The following is a 20,725-nucleotide window of genomic DNA, read 5'->3' as shown; positions in this document are numbered from 1 at the left end:
AATTTTTACCGGTTTGTTATTATATCGCGAGGTCCATAACAAAGGTCCGTATAGACAATAGTGCAGTTTTATTGGCGCGATAAAAATGTGAAAAAAAAACAAAACTATTTAATAGTATGTCAAATATAAGTTTGCTTAGAACGGAGCGTATTCCAAATTTTAGCCTTATATAATACCTTGATATAATTACTTAATACCGGGCCACTTCCAATAGGTCGATCTGGAAATCTTTGGGGGAGGCCCATGTTCAGCAATGGACGTCCTGCAGTTGATGATGATGATAATAATATCTTGACATTTTGTTTTATTAAATCATTGACTTACTTTTTGTTTAGAGATATTTAAATCAAGATTCGTTATCAATTATGAGTAACACCATAAATATTTACGTCGACGGAAATGGAGACGAAATTATCTTTGGTATATTTTACGTTTATTTAAAATGTCAATTATTCATTGATAACATACATGATAACACTTATGATATTATAGTGATATGTTTCATGTATGAATTAAATGTACTCATTTTTTCTAGATTTTAATCAAGGACGTACGCTGGTTGGGCAGCCGGGAAGGAAAGGGGCCTTGCCGCGTCTGGGTTCAATAAAAGTACGTACTTGTGTTAAGTTCTTGGGATTACCTACATATTTTTTTACTTTGCGAATTTTTGGCTATTTAAGATTTTTCCCCCATCCTAAATTAAAAGCTGACAACGCTTTTGTAACTACTTATGTGATTTTAACCATGAGCAAAACTTAGTTCTTAAAGTCAAACTCGAACCCAAAATTTCCTTTATTCAAATAATCTTTGACAAGCTGTTTTGAATCATCATGACTACCACCGCTTCTCTTAAAAATAATATATGAATGAACTTGACACGTGGTTAGATTTCTATCATTACTCACTCCACTGATATAGTGGCACTCTACCGATAAGCCTGTACACCGGTAAAGTTCCTAATATGTAACCCGTTACTAGCAGAGCGTGAAGTTGTTCGGTTAGATGGTTACACTAGTGAGCCGTATTACCAAGCTGTTACCTCACTGATCTAAGGGCCAGCGCTGTTGTCAGTCGATATAACTATCGATATTTCTAACATTTTGTTCGATCTTAAATGACGATTTACACAGATGTATGATATTGAGAAAGCAAAATATGTTCAATGAAATACTACAAAATCAAACAGAGCAGATAATACTTAATCTTATCGTGAGATTAACTATCGACCGGAGACCATTGTTACAAAATATGTCGGCCTGTAGTGAAAAGAGAGCTATGTCGAAGGATACACGAAACAGAAAGTTGTAGTACAACACTAATGTATAGAAGTTGCGCAGGCCACCGAAATGTCGAAAGAAAGTGAGCGCAACTCGCAGTGGCCGAGGCTCAGTGGTCGCAAGGCGCAGTGTATTCGGATGTCGCCGCTTCAACACTCGTTGCGCGGCGCGTCCTCTTCTCGCGTGATATTAACTTAATTTATTATTATGAAAACTTTTTCTGTGATAAATAATTGAATTTTACGACTCGAAAGTGTTTAAGATGGATTTAATTTATGAAAACGTGAGCGGGGCGAGCAAAGTTGTCGCTGCCCGCCATATAAATGTTGAGAAGTCGTTTCCTAATATGAACAACGAAGTGAATTCAACACTTTTGTGCTACAGTTACAATCTTCAGCCGGATTTCGGTTCTTATTTTACAGGTAATACGCAGCATTTAATACAGAACACGAATGCTATGTGCATATAAATTAAGTAGACATTAATTGACCTTAATGTTAAATGATTTGTTAAGTTAATATTAAGGCGGTAACTTTATAATGCTATATTAAAGGAAGGTCGTATGTTGTCATGTCTTTTGGCTTACTCATGTGCGAAGCACATGTGCCATTTTTTTAAATTTAATACTTTATCGACGATTTAATCACACTTATACTTAAATATTATTATAAAAATTTCACTAAGAATATGAAATAGGTTCATCAATATTAATAATATTGAACCGGTATGAATCAAATTCTATCATCTTTGTTTTGCACCTGAGAAACGATAGGTCTGAGGTTGCATTTCCGTAGTAATATATAAATATTTGTTTATTAGCTAAAAGTGGGATAAATCGGCTTCTGAAGAGTTTGTGACAAAATAATAGATAAAATTTAGATATTTAGAATAATTAAATTTATTTGATTATACGGAATGAAAACAAAATTATTGGTTTAAAATAAAGAGCGGTTTTAAATGAAAGGTATTTTTATTAGACTTAATTATTGGTATAGTTAGCAATAACTATGTCTTATAAAAGAACTCACATATATTATGATGCATGATCCAATCAAGCATCCAAAACATGATGAGTAAAAGCTATTGAAAGTCAATGTTACCAACGGAATATATCACTTTTCTAATCAACTGGTATTTAACAAAATCACCAATGGTTAATCCTAAAGACTTTATCTATCTTACCTATTACCTCAACTACGAAAAATAGAACATAGTCAATATCGAATCTAACAATTCGATCAATCATACAATTTTCAAACGCTCTTCAAGCTGACGTAAACCAAATAGTTTACAGGAACTTACGAAGCGGGAAAATATTATATTATTAATGTTTCCTTATAATTAATATTTAAAATAAATGTGAAATCCATTCTTGTCATTAATTAATATGTCGACACGTAAACAAGTAAATATTAAAGTTTTGCATTGATTGATGGTTTAATGACGTAGGCAGAAAATCCCGGGTGGCAAATTAAGAAACGCAATGGTTAAAATGATGACCCTCCTTATCATAGGAAACACATAAACTCTAGGTTCAAAGTGAAATAATTATCTACTGTAATTTATTACCTCGCAGTTTGACTGCTAAATCCATGCTCTATAAATAGAGAAGTCGTATGTAGGTCATATTTTGCCGTAACCGTTAGGGATGTCTCTAGTTATTCTTGAATGTATGGATTAGAAAGAAAAACATATTGTGACTGTAAGGACGTATATGAAGTTACTCATGAATTTAAACTTAATCTAGAAAAGAAAAAACAAAAATTACGCTGTATTTAAAAGATAAAGCAATTCTTTTGTTGCCTTTAATGGATCAAGGACGATTTAAATTAAAGAATTAAATTTAAGTATAAAATCGTCTTTTCTGTCGTTAACTTCTTGAATCCAAAGCATTTGTCTACCGTTCCAAATTATGACCGTTATTCCAAATGTTAGACACTTGCCAACGAACACAGTAGATAAGCGACAGAATATTTTTAAAGCCATTTAAAGTAAAACTGTTTTGAAAATTTAATATATCCTTGTAACATTGATTTTTTTTAGTTTATAATTTGCATAGTTTTCCCGTTTTATTTTAATGATATACATGATATAGAGCGGGCGATTGATTTTAGTTTTGCCTTTTCAAATATTTATCGAACATTTCATTCATGATTTATTGCATTTAACACGCGAACATAGCAAATCCTCTAGGGAAATGGCATTATGGCCAGGCATTATGAATTCACATTTGTTATCAATCAAATCCCTGGTGTGTTTTCGATATTTAAAAACAGACGTATAGGTAAATATTTTGAAATAAACATGCTCTGCTATACTTGGGTGAATTATAATTGTGTGCTTTCTATAAAATTAGTAGGCGGTATGCAGTATTCCAATAATAAATAAATAAAAAAAATATTGTCGTGAGCTAATATTGTGAAATCATTATTTAAATTGGCAATATTAATTGAATATAATAGTTCTCGCCAATATTTAGTTAAAATAATGATGTATCCATCCAAGTTACATTTAACAAAACACGGGGATGGGTGGGTGTTTCCATAGATGAACAAAAAGAATAATATACTACTATGTGAATATTAACTATAATTCTACATAAGGTCTTTCGAATATCAAATTGAAATAATTGATTTGTTCATTTGGCAACATGTGAACATTACAAATAGCTTACTACTTCAGAAATCAGGCATTACTCGTCATTTTCGGTATCTTTGGAGATATAGTCATAATATCAAAGATTAAGAGAATGACTTTCCGATGATAAACCGATATAGTGTCGGCATAGATTAAATTAACCGTAGTTAAAGGCGTCCTATAATTAAATGATATCTTTGTTTCCCGGAGTTTATATTCTATATGAATCTTAAAATGGATTGTAATGTTTGTTAGGTATATTGGTACATGCCACAGCACGGTCGGTAAATTATATTTGGAACACCTTGAGACATCATTTTAGAAGCAATCCGTTTTCTAACACTATTAACTTGAAGGATAGCATACAACATAATTTATCAGAAATAATATTGGAAGTATACAATATATAATACAGACTATATAGTTTAAAAATGTATCTAATTATTAATTTATATTTCTATTATATTTTGTAATATCCGTAGAATGCCCTTCACTGCTCATATTAATCATAAAAATCTATAGCAAGTAACGTAATGAATGCATTATATTTAACATCAAAACCTTGATGTTTAATTGCCTTTGAAATGTTATCCAACACATGCACTTTATATTTTACATATACGTTTTGTAACACGTAATTTATTTCCGGTATAATATAAATTAGAAAAACTCTTGTAAAGCATCTTAAACAGGAACAAGAAATTCTTATGGTTAATGCTATCTTTGTAGTTGAGTCCGGAAGCCAGCGGCCCTTGGGTTCAAGAGAAGACATTCGAAGGGTCAAAAGGGTCATTACGTAGTACCGTGTCATTAGTGAACCGGATCTACATCACAGTAACCATCAATAAAAATCCAACAATGGGTCTCAACTTCCTTTAACTTAAAGAGCATTATTTTCGGAAGTACAAACTGAAACTGATATTAAATTGTTAGTGTGGCAATTGTATGTAGTATTTATACTATATGTAATAAGATAGATGGAGATAATTTTAAAATAACTATTTCGTATTCGATGTTTAGTATTTCTGGCAAAGATTGTATGGGATACGATCCATTATAATCTACAATAAAATTAATCTGAATATATATAGCTCTACACGATTAGTTCGGAACTTGAATATTTGTATGCGGGATTATAGCATCGTTTCTAAACCATCACGTGTAGTGAAGTCATTTTGCCCAGCTCCGATAACAAAAAAAAAATACAATACATATCTATTCTGTCATAACGTATTATAGCTTTAGGAAACTAAATGTAATTATTAAAAAATGAAGTTTATAGGAAACACTCATCCATGCAAAATTTTACCTAGTATGATTTACAAACATGTAGGTTGCAGAGTTTTATTTCTGCGGAAATATAAAGCAGTGTTACATAAACTATCATGATACATGTCCGTCAAGAATCCAACCAAGTGTAGAATACTAAGACACCTGCTTTTTCAACTTACGCTACATACCAAATGAAATATTTATAATTTATGAACACTTACCTACTGCATGCTTGCATGACGTTGACTACTATTGCGGAAGAAATTTTCAAGCTCTATTGATCAAACAGTTTGTGTATATGTTGATAGGTTTTAAACGTATACGCAACAAAATAGATGTTTGTTACAATATTTATTTAAATAAATGTACTATGTGAGTAGATTTAAGTCTTTTACAAATTCAAGAGGATTTTTTTTAATGAATACCGTTGTAAAGTGTGTGGGAAGACATGTTAAAAAATATATATTTTGGATGTTTCCGTAATTAAATGGATACATACAAAATTAACAAAAAGTCTTCCCAACGTGACAAATCATTTAAAAACTTGGCACGTTGCTTTAATTTCTTTTTACATTGTTTTGTCTTGAGAATGATCATTATCCAAATTTTTCGTTTTCGGCCTTAAGTGAGGTTTAGATTTGCAAGAAAATTTGCATAAGTTGACTTCCATAAAGGATTTATTTAATAATGGCAAGCTGATTTCTAAAGTTTGAAAGTTTGCAGGTCTTGCGGCTAGTCGTATTTCATTAGAATTATTTAAATATTGCTGCTGGTGTAAACGCAGTCAATTGCTGAGAGAATTTGTTAGTCTAAACTTAGCTTTAGACAATCTAGTACTGATTGCAATAAAATGTCTCAGCGTAAAGGAAAAGACCACGCGCCAGCTCTATTCACTCTGCGTTAAAATAACCGCCATATGCTGGACATGCTAAAATAAGATGTATTACTGTGTTTAATGGTTTATTTTCCATTAACCGTTTGGAATGTGAATTATTTTTTGCAATTATTGTACGTTATCTATCTCTGCAGACTTTTTATTTACATTCATAATAATTAACACAGTTTTAACAAACCTTTATTGGAATTATATGAAATTCTTGTATATCTGGATGTGTTAAAAATCAATACATATAAATCGTTATTTAAATTTTGTGGAAATACAACCCTAATTTTCGATTTTAAACAGGCGAAGGCGCGAGCAAAAACTAGTAAAGAACATATTATTAATGTGTTTAACTCGCTCTACACGTAAGAGGGAGGAAAGGGTGCTATTCTTAGCTTGCTGACCCACGGCAGTTAATTACCTCAAGCAATCATTAAAATACGTAGGTCTACATTTTCTGTGCCACAATTTTTATTGCGAATGACCTTATTTTAACACGTTGTTGAGGCTTAAAGTTCCCGTGTTATTTTCTACACGCAATGTTTATTTTCAAAGATTACGTTATTACCACACTTGTGAATTGCCACTGAATTTTTTGGAGAAAAATATTACAGTATCCTGATATATCCTATGAATTTTTAATGTCACAATATAACAAAATATATTTATTGTATTCCTACAATAAATAAGGCATAACGATATACGATTATTATTATAACTTGTTATATTAATAATGCATTGACATAGGTATGTAGCTATTTATTGTTGTTTTGCAACATATCTTTGCACAGGGGTAAAGCGTCATAGGAGATATAACTATGGTAAAGTAATTATATGGTTATAAATTATTTATAAATTTCCTATTAAGAAATGTAACAAACATACAAAGGGTAAATATTTGTTATTCCCGTGGAGAATTGTGGCGCATCGATCCTAATCGCATTTCAATTAACAATGTAAACGTAACTAGATTGCCTGAGGTAGTCTGGAGCGAGCTAATAGTAGATTTCCCTTTATGAACCTTATTCTGGTTGCTTTATATTTTATATTGATCAAATCACATTTCGTTTCATTAAATAAATGATTTGGTGTCATAAAGAAATGTTGCTAAAAGCACTTATGTGCAATTCGTCCATAAAATAAACGAATCGCATACCAATTTCCATTTAGATATAATTTTAATATTGTTAATATGAATTAGTTTTCACGATATTAGACTTCGCGTAAACCTTGTCAGCTTGTTCCCAAGCAACACTACACTGAGTACATACTAAGTAGCGAAAGCAACTATCAGTTCCATAGCATTGTAGTGTTGCTCGGTAACAAGTGGACAGCATCTGTGACGCATTAGCTTTGATATACAATATGCGTTAAATAGATTTGAGACTAGAGATCGTATGTATAATAAGTGTTTTTGTTTCAGCCCTTGGCTACTACGCCTGGGGGCTATGGACGTACGGAGCAGTGGTGTTGACAGTGGTGTGCTTATTCTATGTGATCTCTATACAATCAGCGCTGCGGCATTGGCGAGAATGCTTCACTAATGTGGCCACCATATTAGCTGTATATCCTGTAAGTTGCAGTATTGTAATATCTATTTTTTTATTGAAATATAAGTATGTAATTTCTATTTTTTCATTGAACATGTGGGCGTGGGCTATGAGGTCGTCGGTTTTGTTCCCAAGGCGAACAATTTTTGTTGTTCGAAAAATATAAAAGATACAAAATATTTTCTCTACATATTTTACAAAATGTTGGTGATTATAAGATTGAAATATCAATTAAGATGTAGGAGCACGTGCTATAAATTGTAGGTACCACTTCAGTGATCGAGGTATAATCATAATATTATAATATTAAAGGGAATCAAAATTTTATAGAAGAAATTCACAATTTTTTTTTTTTAACAAACGGGGAGGTGCACCTTTATATCGCGGGGGTTATAGATTGTGTATTATATATAGCGTGTTTAGCGTGATTTGTCTTGATGAGTATGTGTTAGGTAGAGGTGGAGGTACTAGTGATTTAAAAAGATTGAAACGAAAATTAAACAACCTCCGACATAAAAACTTATAAAAAGAAGAAAAAAAAAATTTGTTGGCCTTTAACCTATAAGTCCCCAATAATATTTTCATCCAAGCGTCGTCGCGTTAGTAGACTTAGCCCTGAGCTAGTGTATGAAATTCTCAGTGGTCACTCTGTTTTTCACAATATAGTCTTAAATCATTTTATGGTTAAAACGGACGGTTTAACTTCACTACCTAAGGAACTTGTGTATAACCTACATTACAGTTCTCAGAAAAGCTGTTACACTCGTTTCTACATTTCCCTATACAAAGATTATGTAAGTCAGTTTGAAAGTTTAAGTACTCAGTCATTTGCACAGAATTATAACGTGTAATATAGAGTCGTAGAGTAATATAAAGTAATCGGTTGCTTTCACCCTTAAGTGCTGTTGATTAGACAGAATTGGAACTATTTTTAAAAGGGTATTTTTGACAGTATATTTATTTATAATAAATTTGTAAAAGCATATACTTACATATTTATAACTTAAACGTTTAGTTCCTTAGTTACAATTAGTAATCTATCTGTATAAACGTAGTTTTAAGCGTGTAAATAGGATTACACAACAAACACGATGATCTTTATCGATGTTTATTGCAGTGTTCAAATTGCTTTAACCACATTAAACTGGTGAAAGTCGGAATGTAATATCTTAATGTAACGTGTTCTATAACGTTTGTTTTCCTTATGGGAAGTTGCAGAGGAATGACGGGTTGGGATTCTTGGTATCTTATAAGCTAATTAAACTTCATTCTAAATATATAGTAAGTAAATTCTGAATTAATTTAAGTCACATTATGTTATATTCAAAGCTAGTATGTGGTCTACGTTTCTAGCAGTGAGGTTTTTTTTGCTTGTTCAAAATTATAACTAGTTCTTGCTCCTTATTTAAACATATTTTGATTTAAATATCAATTGACAATAAACAATTTTTATATAATATCTTTCTCATGTTTCATTAGTCCAAACTTAAACCCTTTAAATAAATTAAGTAAAATCTATAGTTCAAACTTTTAAATACCTAAACGAAGTGTCGCTTACTAAATTGAAAAGAGATTTGCGCGACACCGCGGTCCGCGGGTCACTATTGCGTAAGGACTCGGCGAAATATTTTGCAACACGACCGAACATACGGCTCTTTGCGGCCCCTTGCGACCTAATTAATACAAAAACGTAGATTTCTTAAATACTATTGATTTTTGTAAGTAAATTGTATGTCATTTTTTCATAATTCGATTTCGAGTCTTACTAGATATGGCACGAAAAAAAAAACAAAATATTTGCGGAACAAACAATAATATGTTGCTGTGGGATCAATATGTGGCCTCTGAGTTCACAATCGGCACCTCTCCCTCTGCGTCACAGAAATAGTTTTTCTTAATTATGTTATAGTGAGTAAACAAGATACGGCATAACATCTGTGGTGTGATTGATAAAGCTATTGGAGTTATAAAAAAAGTATTGTGCTGTACGTTAGAAAATCGCATCAAATAATAATATTACTTCTCTAAGCGATCACTCTCGCTTGGAGGACATTTGGTGGTATTCCACTATTGGAAACGCACCCTTATGGAGGATAGGTCGTACGTTGAATAAATTAATTTCGTAACACAGCCATTGTGAATACGTACTTGACCAAATTGCTTGTGAAGCATACATCGATGCCGTGGGATCGTTTGCAAATTATCCAAAACATTATCGGCGATAAATAAATATAATCACTACATGAATATTTTCTTTTGAATAACATTGACGCCTAAATTTAAATGAGATTAAATTTATTTTTCCGTATTTTGCATTTTTTTACGAATTATAATGATAAACTACGTATGTATATAATATTATAAATCTATTCTTTATAATGATTCATGCATTACCTACGGATCATTATCTAAAAAAGATTTAGTAGCTTTAAGCGTGTGATATGAGATATTGTATCACAATCTATAATATCACATGCTAAATAACATAATCATTTTATTGTTGCGATTTGAAATCACTATCACCGTTAGTAATCGCGCCCAGCTTACAACCAGGTCAAGGCATTCGTCCCGTCATAGCTAAATTATAAATCGACATAATTCTATAATTTCAGATCGTGGCTGCGGCAGGTTTCTTAGTTATAGTCTTGCCGAGATTTCGGTTGATCGCTGAGGCCATAGCTCAAGAGGCTGTCATGATTGCCATGTATCATCTGTTCTGTCTGATGGTGTCGGAATGCGGCGGAGCTGACCGGGTCGTCAGGTAAATATTATATAATAATAATAATAATATCAGCCCTGTATTATATACTTGCCCACTGCTGGGCACGGGCCTCCTCTACTACTGAGAGGGAATAGGCCTTAGTCCACCACGCTGGCCTAGTGCGGATTGGTAGACTTCACACACCCTCGAAATTCCTATAGAGAACTTCTCAGGTATGCAGGTTTCTTCACGATGTTTTCCTTCACCGTTAAAGCAAGCGATAATTCACAAAGAATACACACATAATTTTTTAGAAAAATCAGAGGTGTGTGCCCTTAGGATTTGAACCTGCGGACATTCGTCTCGGCAGACCGTTCCACAACCAACTAGGCTATCGCCGCACTACACACAGGTAAATATTACTGACATATATACCTACGTCCTGTTTGGCGTGGACATCTTCAACTTTTGCTGTAAGTGTTTAAGTCTTGACCCACCATAGTGTGGGTTTGCAGACTTCATATTACCTTAATAATTTTTTTCTGGAAAATTTTAGATAAATACGTAGATTTCTTTATGACGTTTCTCGTCAACGCTAAAACTAGCACTAATAAATATTGAATACACACATAACTTCGAAAAGTTAGAGTTGCGAGTGTTGACGGCGGAATTTGAACCTACGAAATACCCTATCGCTACTTAAAATTATTTTCCAATTCAATCTCGTGAAGTTTCGTGCGTTTACTATCCCATTATCGCAATTGTAGAAGTGTTTGACATAGGTACATATATCAGGTTTCTGATCATATCGCCACTTCCACTAATAAAAATATAACAGGATTGAATTGGCTTTTATTAAACCGAAGTCTGCAAAACAACGCGAAAGCATTGTGTATTTTATGGTGATGGGTTTATGGTTATGAATTGGTTACCATAAAAAATATTTTTCAGATTTATGGGGTGTCTTATTTAGAATATCAGTTTCCATTGTATCATATGACATATTACACCAAAATTACCGTCTATTATATTTTGTAAATCTTATTTAGTACCAAATTAGTCATAGATTTTTCATTTATCCTGATTGTTAAATATCCCAATCATGATGACGATGGCTATTCAAGTGAGTAGTTTTTTAAGAAACCATAGATTTCGGTTTAATTATCTTTTAGCTACGTGACAAAAAATATTCTCCTGAATATTATTAATACCTACTATTGTCTCGGAAAAAAATGTAGTTTCAAATGTAAAGTTATTTTTTTTTTAACTTCTTGGACCGCCGTTGCAATGGTAGAGATGGTAGACCGCTATGTTATTCAATGTAGACACTACTGTATGAGGAAGCCTGCAGCCGTCCCTAATGCTCCAAAGATGGCTACCGCGGAGTTTTCGGACGCTATATTATTAATAATACTATAAATACATAATACTTTTTTACTCTTTTTATCCCAAAGTATTTTGTCACCCAATAAGAAATAAAGATGATGATTGTCTCAAGTGATTTGTTTCAGGCGTGCCCCGGATACAAGGTTAGAGACCAGGGTGCTGCTCTTGCTGTTGCTGGCCGTGTTGTGTGATCCCCCGACCCAAATTACAGAAGTAAGTCTGATTGATTGCTTGCTTTGCGATATGTATGCAACTCAGTCAAATTTTCGTGAATTCTTTTCAGAATACTTATGGAATATGCGACCTCTAGAATTGACGATATTCTTTAAGTAGAATTAAATTATAATGATAACACTACTATTTACTTTAAAAATTTGAATACACATAAATCAAAAATATTCTGGAGTTCAAAGACAACATTCTGATTCGACTTTTACTAGAGATATTTAATTTATAGCCGGAGAGTGTGACATATTTTTATCTCAGAAAAATGTTTATCGTCTCTGCAGCGGCTAATACATATTTTAAGAATTGTTTGATTCGGACCAAGCAGCGAGTAAATGCTAGTTACTAAGAAAAGAATAATAATTACACAATATTTTAAAAGTACCAGAGCGTGTACAGGTAGGTATTAAGAAAACCATTATATAACGACTGGCAAAATATTTAATTTTCATCCATTAGCTTTCAAGTAAATTGATTATTTTGTATGTCAACACGCTGGGTAATCTTTTAATTTCGTAATTGGCAAGATGATATCTACGATTAAGTAAATATAATTCCACATTTTCTGTTAAAACCATGCAATTTTCTACCATAACAATTATCTAAGTGAATAATAGCTGCTTTTATATCGCCCTACCTTCTATTACTCCCAGACGAGTTTAATTATTACTGAATTTTAATAAATTAGTTGGTGAGGTACCTGCTTATAGTTGAATAGCATGCATGATAACAAACAGGAAAGAGCATTGGATAGACAAGCCAATAATTTGCTTCAATAATAGCAGACAAAGAAATAACTAGAGTTGAATATTATTTAAGAGGAAGACCTACACTTGTTGTAGGGCTCGTAGCAAAGTTCCTTTTTTACTATCGTTAACGCTAGCGTTGTATTTATGAATGACATTTTAGCTATAGAGTTATCGTTAGGATATTATATCATTCCCCTGCATTTATTTTGTAACGTAATGATCATAGGAATTGTATGAAATTGCATAGGGTTCGGTATTCTAAAATTTTAAAATTTTAGCGTTTTTCTATAACTGAGCATTTTAATATAGAATATTTACCTAATTTAAAAATATTAAAATTTATTTCAGGCGAAATTTGATGTGGGTGCGATATATAGTGTTACAAATGCCGATCGTTCAAGCGTTGATTTATGTTGTGTTGCTGGCTCTATGGGCAGAGGACATGGTGAGTTGTATAAAACTCTGACTTGTTACTAAACCATATACTTGTACATTTATTATGGGCTAATGTTTTAAACACCAACTGATTAGAATATAATATATGCTTTTTTCTTTAATATCATAATGCATTATTTCAATAGCATTTTGATAAACTATAAGGCACATTGACACCTAGTCGTTTTGCTGAATAGGTTTTGTTTTATTTTTATTAAAAGATAGATGTAAATGTTTTTCTACAAAAAATATATAAAAACTCGTGAAATAAAGTAGTTGTTATCATAATGGCCCATAACTTTTAGGATCTAAGAAATAGTATAATATTTTACATAACTGTAAAACGTGTTGAATTTCCAGATGTTATACCACCGTTATTTCGCGTACCTGCAGCCGTTTGTCGCAGCGTCGATACTGACTGGCGTGTGGGGAATGATCATGTGCGTATTGCCTTTCTGGAATCTGCAGGCTATAAACCAAAAGCTAGGTTTCTGGTGCTGCAGTTAGCGCTAATCATCGTGAAGGTCCAATGTGGATTTGCTAAAGTATTGCCGGAGTTTATAAACATACGGTGTATTACGTCTTTGCATCCCTCCGTTTTTGTTAATAGTAAGTATTGTTTCTGTCCTATCTAAAGACACAATAGGTGTTAGGGACCATCTGCTCCCCAACCATTATGAGTTGAAAATAGAGGGAAAAAGGTGTCGGAAGGAGAAGGAAGTCGTGGCTATACAATGGACGGGATGGGAATAAAAACTATTGAAGAACTATTCCGATTAGCCATGGTCTAGGAGAGGTTAATGAGGAGAGGAACTCGCTGCCAATCTTTAGTAAGAGAGAGGCACTTCAAGAAGAAAAATTGTTTATGGAGATGAAACATTATTTACAGCTAGAGATGTGCTTGTGGGTTCATTTGATGCCCTCCATATTATAATATTAGACAGAGTGATTGAATTATAATTTAATTAATTAAATGTGTGTAGCAGTATTAAAGGTAGTCAGTTTTCAAGAAGTCGGAGAATCGATTTCTACACACGTTTTAAAATGGTTTATTCTTTTTTATAATTATTTTTCCTTTGACAACCTAATATATTTTGAAATGTGATAGGTTCATAGTATGTATCATAATAATAAAATACATACCTATTTATAGATATCATATATCTAGAATTCTGAAACGACAGCGCGAAATAATTATATTTTCTCTTTTTATTTCAGTGATTCAATATAGTATTATGATGCTAGAGATGCTACTTTTATCGATATGGGCTTGGCGCTTGTACAGAGTACCACCAGGAAAGGATGTAGACAAAGTGCCTCGAGTCATGGTGGCTGTGTTAGACGACAGTGTCAAGTCAAATGAAGTGAGAACACCGTCCAGTGTCGAAAATAAATCATACAATGGAAGAAGCGAATGAAAATTGAATGTTTTCTTCGTTGTTATTGATTGAAGTCAATTACTGTCGAATATTAATAGAAGTTAATGGAGGAATACATGACAAAATGTAAATATTATAAAAGTAGTTTCAAATCTACCTAAATAAACAATGTTTTATCTTAGGTGATATCTGTACCTGAATACGGTTTATAATGATCTGTGTGTTGTGTAAGAAATAAAATAAGACGTAATAAATATCTTATCTTGTTTTAATTAAATACGCGTTAACAATTCATCTTACAGTGTTTATAGTAAATAGTTTACTTTCATGTTTCGTCATTCGTGTCGCATTCATTACTTTTATCTTCAGTATCATCAGAAGGTGTTCCGGCGCGTGAGTTTTCAGATCCGTAAATGTTGTGTAATTCTTCCAACTTGTAATGTATCTTTACACCTTTTGACGTGGTTTTATTGACTTTATTTACGAGAGATTTTGTTTGTTCTTCTAATCTTTTAAGACGAAGATCCCGAGCTGCAAACCTGGCTTCGTGGTCGTTAGACGTGGATGGTTCCGATGCTCGATGGCTTGAACTTGGACTGTTATTATCATCTAAAAATTGCTCATTACCTTCTTTGTCGCACGGTGTTAGGGAATTACTGTGAAGGACGTCCAATTTTATATTTATCTCTTCGCCCGTTTTTAAAGTATTTGTTATGGTTTTGACTACTTCCGAGCAATTCTCTTCTAATTTCTGAAGTCTTTCATCTTTCTTTGCCAGTCGCTCATTTTGATGTTTAACATTTTCTAATATGTTTTTGATATCAGTCATCTTGTTTTGTAAGTTGCCATCGTTACTTGTAGTTGATTTTAAATTAACACTAGAAATATTTTCTGGGGCTTCATTAGCACCTAGGGACGATGTTTCTTCTGCATTTGTATATGCTTCGACTAAACCGACGTCATTTTGTGTGGTTTCTTCAATAAATGCCTCGCCTGTCTTATTTTCTGACTCAGTTTCGTCATCTTCGAATGAATTGGGATTTTTCTCTTTTAAATACGATTTGCATTTTTCATTATTATTTGTTTGTTTACTGGTTGTTGGACGATTAATAAGATGATCTAGAGTACTGTTTAATTGTTCACTAAATTTGGCCGTTGCTTGTGTTTTTTTCAACAAAGCGGTACTATTTTTTTCTAAGTTTGCCAATTTCTGGTCCCTTCTTGCTAATCTTTCATTTTGTAGCCTGATATTTCTTAAAATCTCTGCAGGATCGATGACGGTCATAATGGAGCCATCGGAAGAAGATATTTGTGTTGTGCTGCTCGATGCATCGACACCTTCATTAGTACTTATTTCTGTATTTAATGAAGAAAGATCCATGGAACAATCGTCTTCGACTACGGATTCATCAATGCAGGATTCATCATTTGCAATATCACAGAGTTCGTCTTCTGTTTCTTCACATATTTTTTCACTTTTAAGTTGGTTTTCACTCCTACTTAGGTCAGACCCAGGATCGTGATTGTCATCGCCATCTTGAGCATCTAAAGGTAAATCCGCTACATCTATCATGTCACTGGCAGGATCTTCTCTTTCAGCTACTAAATTAAAATCAGCACTGGAATCTATAGCTGTTTCAAAAGATTTTTTCAGCTTTTTCTTACATCTCAAATGTGGCTCGGCGACATACTCACTCTCGTCATTTGATTCTGATGATTCATCAGAAAGTCTTTCGTCACTGTATCCGCTTTCTGCCGAGTTATTGAATGATGGCGAGTCTGATTTAGTCTTTCTGCTCGAAAACTCAGCCCTAAGCTTTCTCCAGTCTCTTTCCGATTGTGTATTTTTCTCCCGGGCTTGTTCCCATTTTTCACGACAATATTCCAACTCTTCTTTGAGTTCATTTAATAGTTTTCTTTTTTGTTGCAGTTCATATTTCAGTATTTTTTCATGTGTGTGCAGTTGGTGGTGATGTCTTCGTAATCTACTTACCACATGCCAAGTTTTGCTAAGTTCTGTAGTTACCAAACAAAGTCTACGTTCCTGTTCTCCTAATCTTGTCTCCAAATGCGCATTGAGTTGCTTCATGCGGTTAACTTCCTTGATTAAGCCCAGTTTTTCGACAATAAGATCCTGTAAATAAAATGTTGTTTACTTAACTTGGTTTTTCCAAACTAAAATATAGCGAGCAAGATGTTGTATTTCCTTAAACCAAACTGACATGTTGGCTCCATACCAACTTTCACATAGTTCTATCGTTCTTTATGTATAGACCAAAATACCGGTCATGAACGATTTTATTTTTAGACTAAATTGCTTGTTGACCGTGACTCAAAATTTTATTGAACAATGCAATAACGATGAGTAAAACACTTACCTTTAATCTGATGTAAGTCTGACTAACGCTTGGCACTAATACGGGACCAGATTTCGTCTCAACAGACTTGTAGCACGTTGTAACTTTTTCCGATGTATTGACATCTGCAGTGTTCTGATGACTCAGAAGTTCCATTAATACTTTCCAAACTTTGGGTAGATTTTCGACGATTTCTTCAGCGGTTGTATTTTTAGAGGGATGACATTCTGAAACTGAAATAAAAAATTATAAATTAATGGAAATATTCATTATTCCTATAAAGAACGTTCGGACTAAATACATACCAGATTCCTCAGTATTATCTTGTTCTATTGTGCTATCAGGCTTTTCTTCTTCGGATTTGTTTTCTTCGCATTCGTCAACCTGACTAACTAATTCTAATAAAAGTTTAGGCAAAGCTGAAGATGCTTCGGATCCGTTTTCCCTTTCGGCCATGTGGGTGAGCAATCCATGGTTTTCTTCAAGTCTGTGCACTAATTTATCTAAATCTTGTTTTGATTTGTATCCTAGTAGAACTTGAGAGAAAAGCTAGAATAAAAATTTAAGAAATAAGTACCTACTCGGTATGAAGAGTTTTTTATTTCGTCATTCTCACTTTATTGGAAATAATGTCGTTTAATAGCGGTGTATTTTACACTTTAGCAAAAATGACGAATTCTTGGTCAAATTGGTTAATTATATTTTGCATGAGTAAGTAAAGTGAGTTAAATAGGATTTAATTATGGAGAAAATAGCGATAGGTTTATCATATGATGGGACCGAAGAAAGCTGCATTTATGTTAACACTAAATTTATGTCATTAAAGATTTCTAATCCAGAAAGTCGGTTATTGTTACCTTGTTTACGACTGCCATTTCAGCTTTTAACACATTTGCTTCGTCTTGACAAGTGGATATTTGCATTTTCTTATTTTCTATTGATTCTTTTAATGATTCTATTTGGGATTCGAGTTCTTCTATGTTTGTAGTAAGACCTTTACACCTGCAAATAAAAATTGTTATGATATTTACAAGATCGGGTGGATACTAATGTAGTTATAATAAAAAATAAATTTGAATAAGCTTACTTATTGACTTCCTCTTGATAAAGCCGTTTTTGTTCATCTAATTCTCGAACTAACCCTTGCCTAGTTACTTCACCCAATCTAGCTCTTTCTTCGTATAGACCACGTAGAGTTCTTATATTTTGTAATTGTCTCTCATATTCTTGCCTCAGGTCAGCAGATAAGAGATTTGTTTCTCTGTCAGCTAGGGTTCTCTCAATTTCATTCAACTTATTTTTTAACTGTAAATAATAATGATATTAAATTTTTGTTATTGGTATTTGTACTATTTTGGTAATGTAAATACTCATGAGCAATAGTAGGATTACATAAAATAATTATGACTTTGTGCGCTCCTTTTTTATCATAATTATATTTTATGAAATAAGTTTCTCTTAATTCTAATCAACACTATCAATTACACCGTCGGCGTATTCGAAAGATGTAATTAAGCACTCAAGATATTATTTAATAACAGGTCATCCTTATAATATTACAACAACGTGTTATATATAAAATTACCTAAATTTACGTATTGTAAATACGGAGGTAGATTTTTTTTACTGCTTTGCATGACGAGACGAGCTTGCCGTTCGTTTGATGGTAAGCGATACGACAGCCCATAAACAGTAGAAACACCATCCAACACCTTGAATTACAGAGTATTGTTTGGTATCCCACTGCGCTCGCCATCCTAAGACATGAGATGTTAAGTCTTGTTATGTCCAGTAGTTACACTGTCTACAATGTCCTTCAAAACGAAACTCTACGCACTGCTGCTTGGCGGCAGAAATAGACATTGCAGTGGTACCTACCCAGATGGACTCTCACATATAAGAGACCTTTTATCAGTAAGACCACCAGATTACTTAAAAATAAATAAAATGGATAAGTTTATTCGTGACTTATTTCTAGAAAATAATATGTTTATATGTTGAAGTCTAATATGTAACAATATAAGCGTAAACAGTGCAAAATAGAGGAGATACGCGCCTGAATAAATATTTGTGTTGTTCATATCACAAAAATATTTATTATTATCAATATAAGGTACTACAGAATGTATGTAAGTTTGGCATTTATTCAAAAGCCAACGTCAACGTTGCGTTTTGTGAGCGTGCTCAATGCGGTCCATGCCCTCCTATGGCACACCCGCAGGTCGTTGGCACATAACATGACATTGAAGAAATTATTCCGTAGTAGCCACGTGATTGACACTTAAATGCATCAAATCGAGAATTCAACACAACATTATTACATTTATTGCCAATAATTCATTATGGTTATATCAAGAATTTCATAATATGCGTGAATTATTTCATAACAATTTATTTTAGGACATTAGTTAAAGTCGCACGAAAACAGGAGGTACTTACGATCGCCGCTTGGATAAATGAAGAGGGTAAATGCGACGGTAAACCTCTAAATAGGTTAGTAGTTTTTTACGGTTTAAAGAAGCTCTGCAGCTGGCAAATACTGCTTAAATTATTTAATAAACAAAAGCCTTACCTCGTTAAGCTGTCCCTCACGCAGATTTATCATAGTTTTACTGACTGATACCACTTCCTTCAGTGCATTTATCTGCTTGATAGATTCTGTATTTTGTGCATTCAAATCTGCAATATCTGAATATGCGCCTTGTAAGGCAATGTTGGCGTCTGCTAAATCTCTTCTCAATTTATTATTGTGAGATTTCATCTTTTCGAATTCGTCGCTTATTTGAGCAACGGCGTCCGTTAAATCAGAGTTTTCTTTAGATGATTGAAGATTTTCTGGGATTTCAATATTATTGATAAGTAACAATTCACGTAGTTTACGATTGCTTTCATATAATTTCATTTTAGATTTTTTTTCATTTTGTAACGACTTTTCTAATTCTTCTTTTTCGGCCCTGTGTCGAGATAAAATTTCTTTTCTTTGTTCTCTTTTGATATTTAACTGCCTTCTGAATTCCTCCATTTCGTCTTCTTTGGCTTTAGCACGAGCTTCATCTTCAAGTTGTTCTTGCAGATTTTCTTCTAGTTTCTCAATATCGGCGGAAACACTGGCGTTGCTCATTGTTTCACTTTCACTCGTGACGTTTTCAGCGTTGCGTCCTCCCGCCGTGGCAGTACTGAACGCGTTTCCCATTTTGGAATACTTTTATAAACAAAACGCACTTTCATATGTACGTAATGAAAACGAGGATGCACGATTTAAAATAGGTAACGAGCAATACGTTTTTAATAAAGACAAAGGATTGACGACTGCTGGATCAGACTAACGTACGGACGGTGAAGCAGTGGCGTCCCGAAATAGCTCCCTCGTCAGATCCAGACATGCGCAGGCGCGTTTCGATAGTGCCGCTGAGACGTAGGCACCTTTCGACGAACTTATCTCGTTATAAGTATTATTTTTACACATTTATTAGCCGCATGACTAGCTGTTGTGATATATAAAATTGTTTTCATGTTCAAAGAAAGCGGTCGTCCTTGGCCTATGTCACGGGAAGCGTTTGTAATTGGTTAGGATGCATCGAACAAGTTCAAATATTGATCTCATTAGTTTTTTTTACGTGTATTTACCATTTCTTTTACGTATAAAGTTATTATTTCCTACCCAAACATTTTTTTATCTTCACGTTTCTGATTAATTATAATCCGTATTGATTTAATAAAATCGCATAATATTATGTATTAAACTTATCTAGTGATAGTTTGTAATCAGCGTTAGGTATTATAGACACTACATATTTAGCTATATTTCTGTGTAAATTTATTCCTAAATAAATAAAAAAATCCTACATAACAATATTATCTGTAACACACAAAC

At 33.2% G+C, this 20,725-nt stretch overlaps 2 protein-coding genes across 2 annotated transcripts; one reads left to right on the top strand and one right to left on the bottom strand.

Moving 5' to 3' along the window:
- Positions 1-1,272: 1,272 nt before the first annotated feature.
- Positions 1,273-14,750, top strand: LOC115443550 (organic solute transporter subunit alpha). The gene is given in 9 exon segments (XM_037437533.1): positions 1,273-1,699; positions 7,493-7,641; positions 10,232-10,380; positions 11,832-11,868; positions 11,870-11,919; positions 13,029-13,125; positions 13,476-13,562; positions 13,565-13,724; positions 14,334-14,750. Coding segments are annotated over 9 exon segments (1,089 nt in total). The 5' UTR covers positions 1,273-1,539; the 3' UTR covers positions 14,534-14,750.
- Positions 14,742-20,261, bottom strand: LOC119189008 (paramyosin-like). Its single transcript, XM_037437531.1, has 6 exons — positions 19,424-20,261; positions 17,939-18,156; positions 17,709-17,853; positions 17,157-17,400; positions 16,873-17,084; positions 14,742-16,628 (listed from the first exon to the last, which is right to left on the bottom strand). Exons 1-6 carry the CDS (start codon positions 20,042-20,044, stop codon positions 14,820-14,822), a joined length of 3,249 nt encoding a protein of 1,082 aa, XP_037293428.1. The 5' UTR covers positions 20,045-20,261; the 3' UTR covers positions 14,742-14,819.
- Positions 20,262-20,725: the final 464 nt, after the last annotated feature.

The sequence above is a fragment of the Manduca sexta genome, chromosome 11 (assembly GCF_014839805.1).
Source record: "Manduca sexta isolate Smith_Timp_Sample1 chromosome 11, JHU_Msex_v1.0, whole genome shotgun sequence".
Taxonomy (NCBI): Eukaryota; Metazoa; Arthropoda; class Insecta; order Lepidoptera; family Sphingidae; genus Manduca; species Manduca sexta.
The sequence above is the reverse complement of the archived record's forward strand: the minus strand, read 5'-3'. Positions and strand labels throughout refer to the sequence as shown.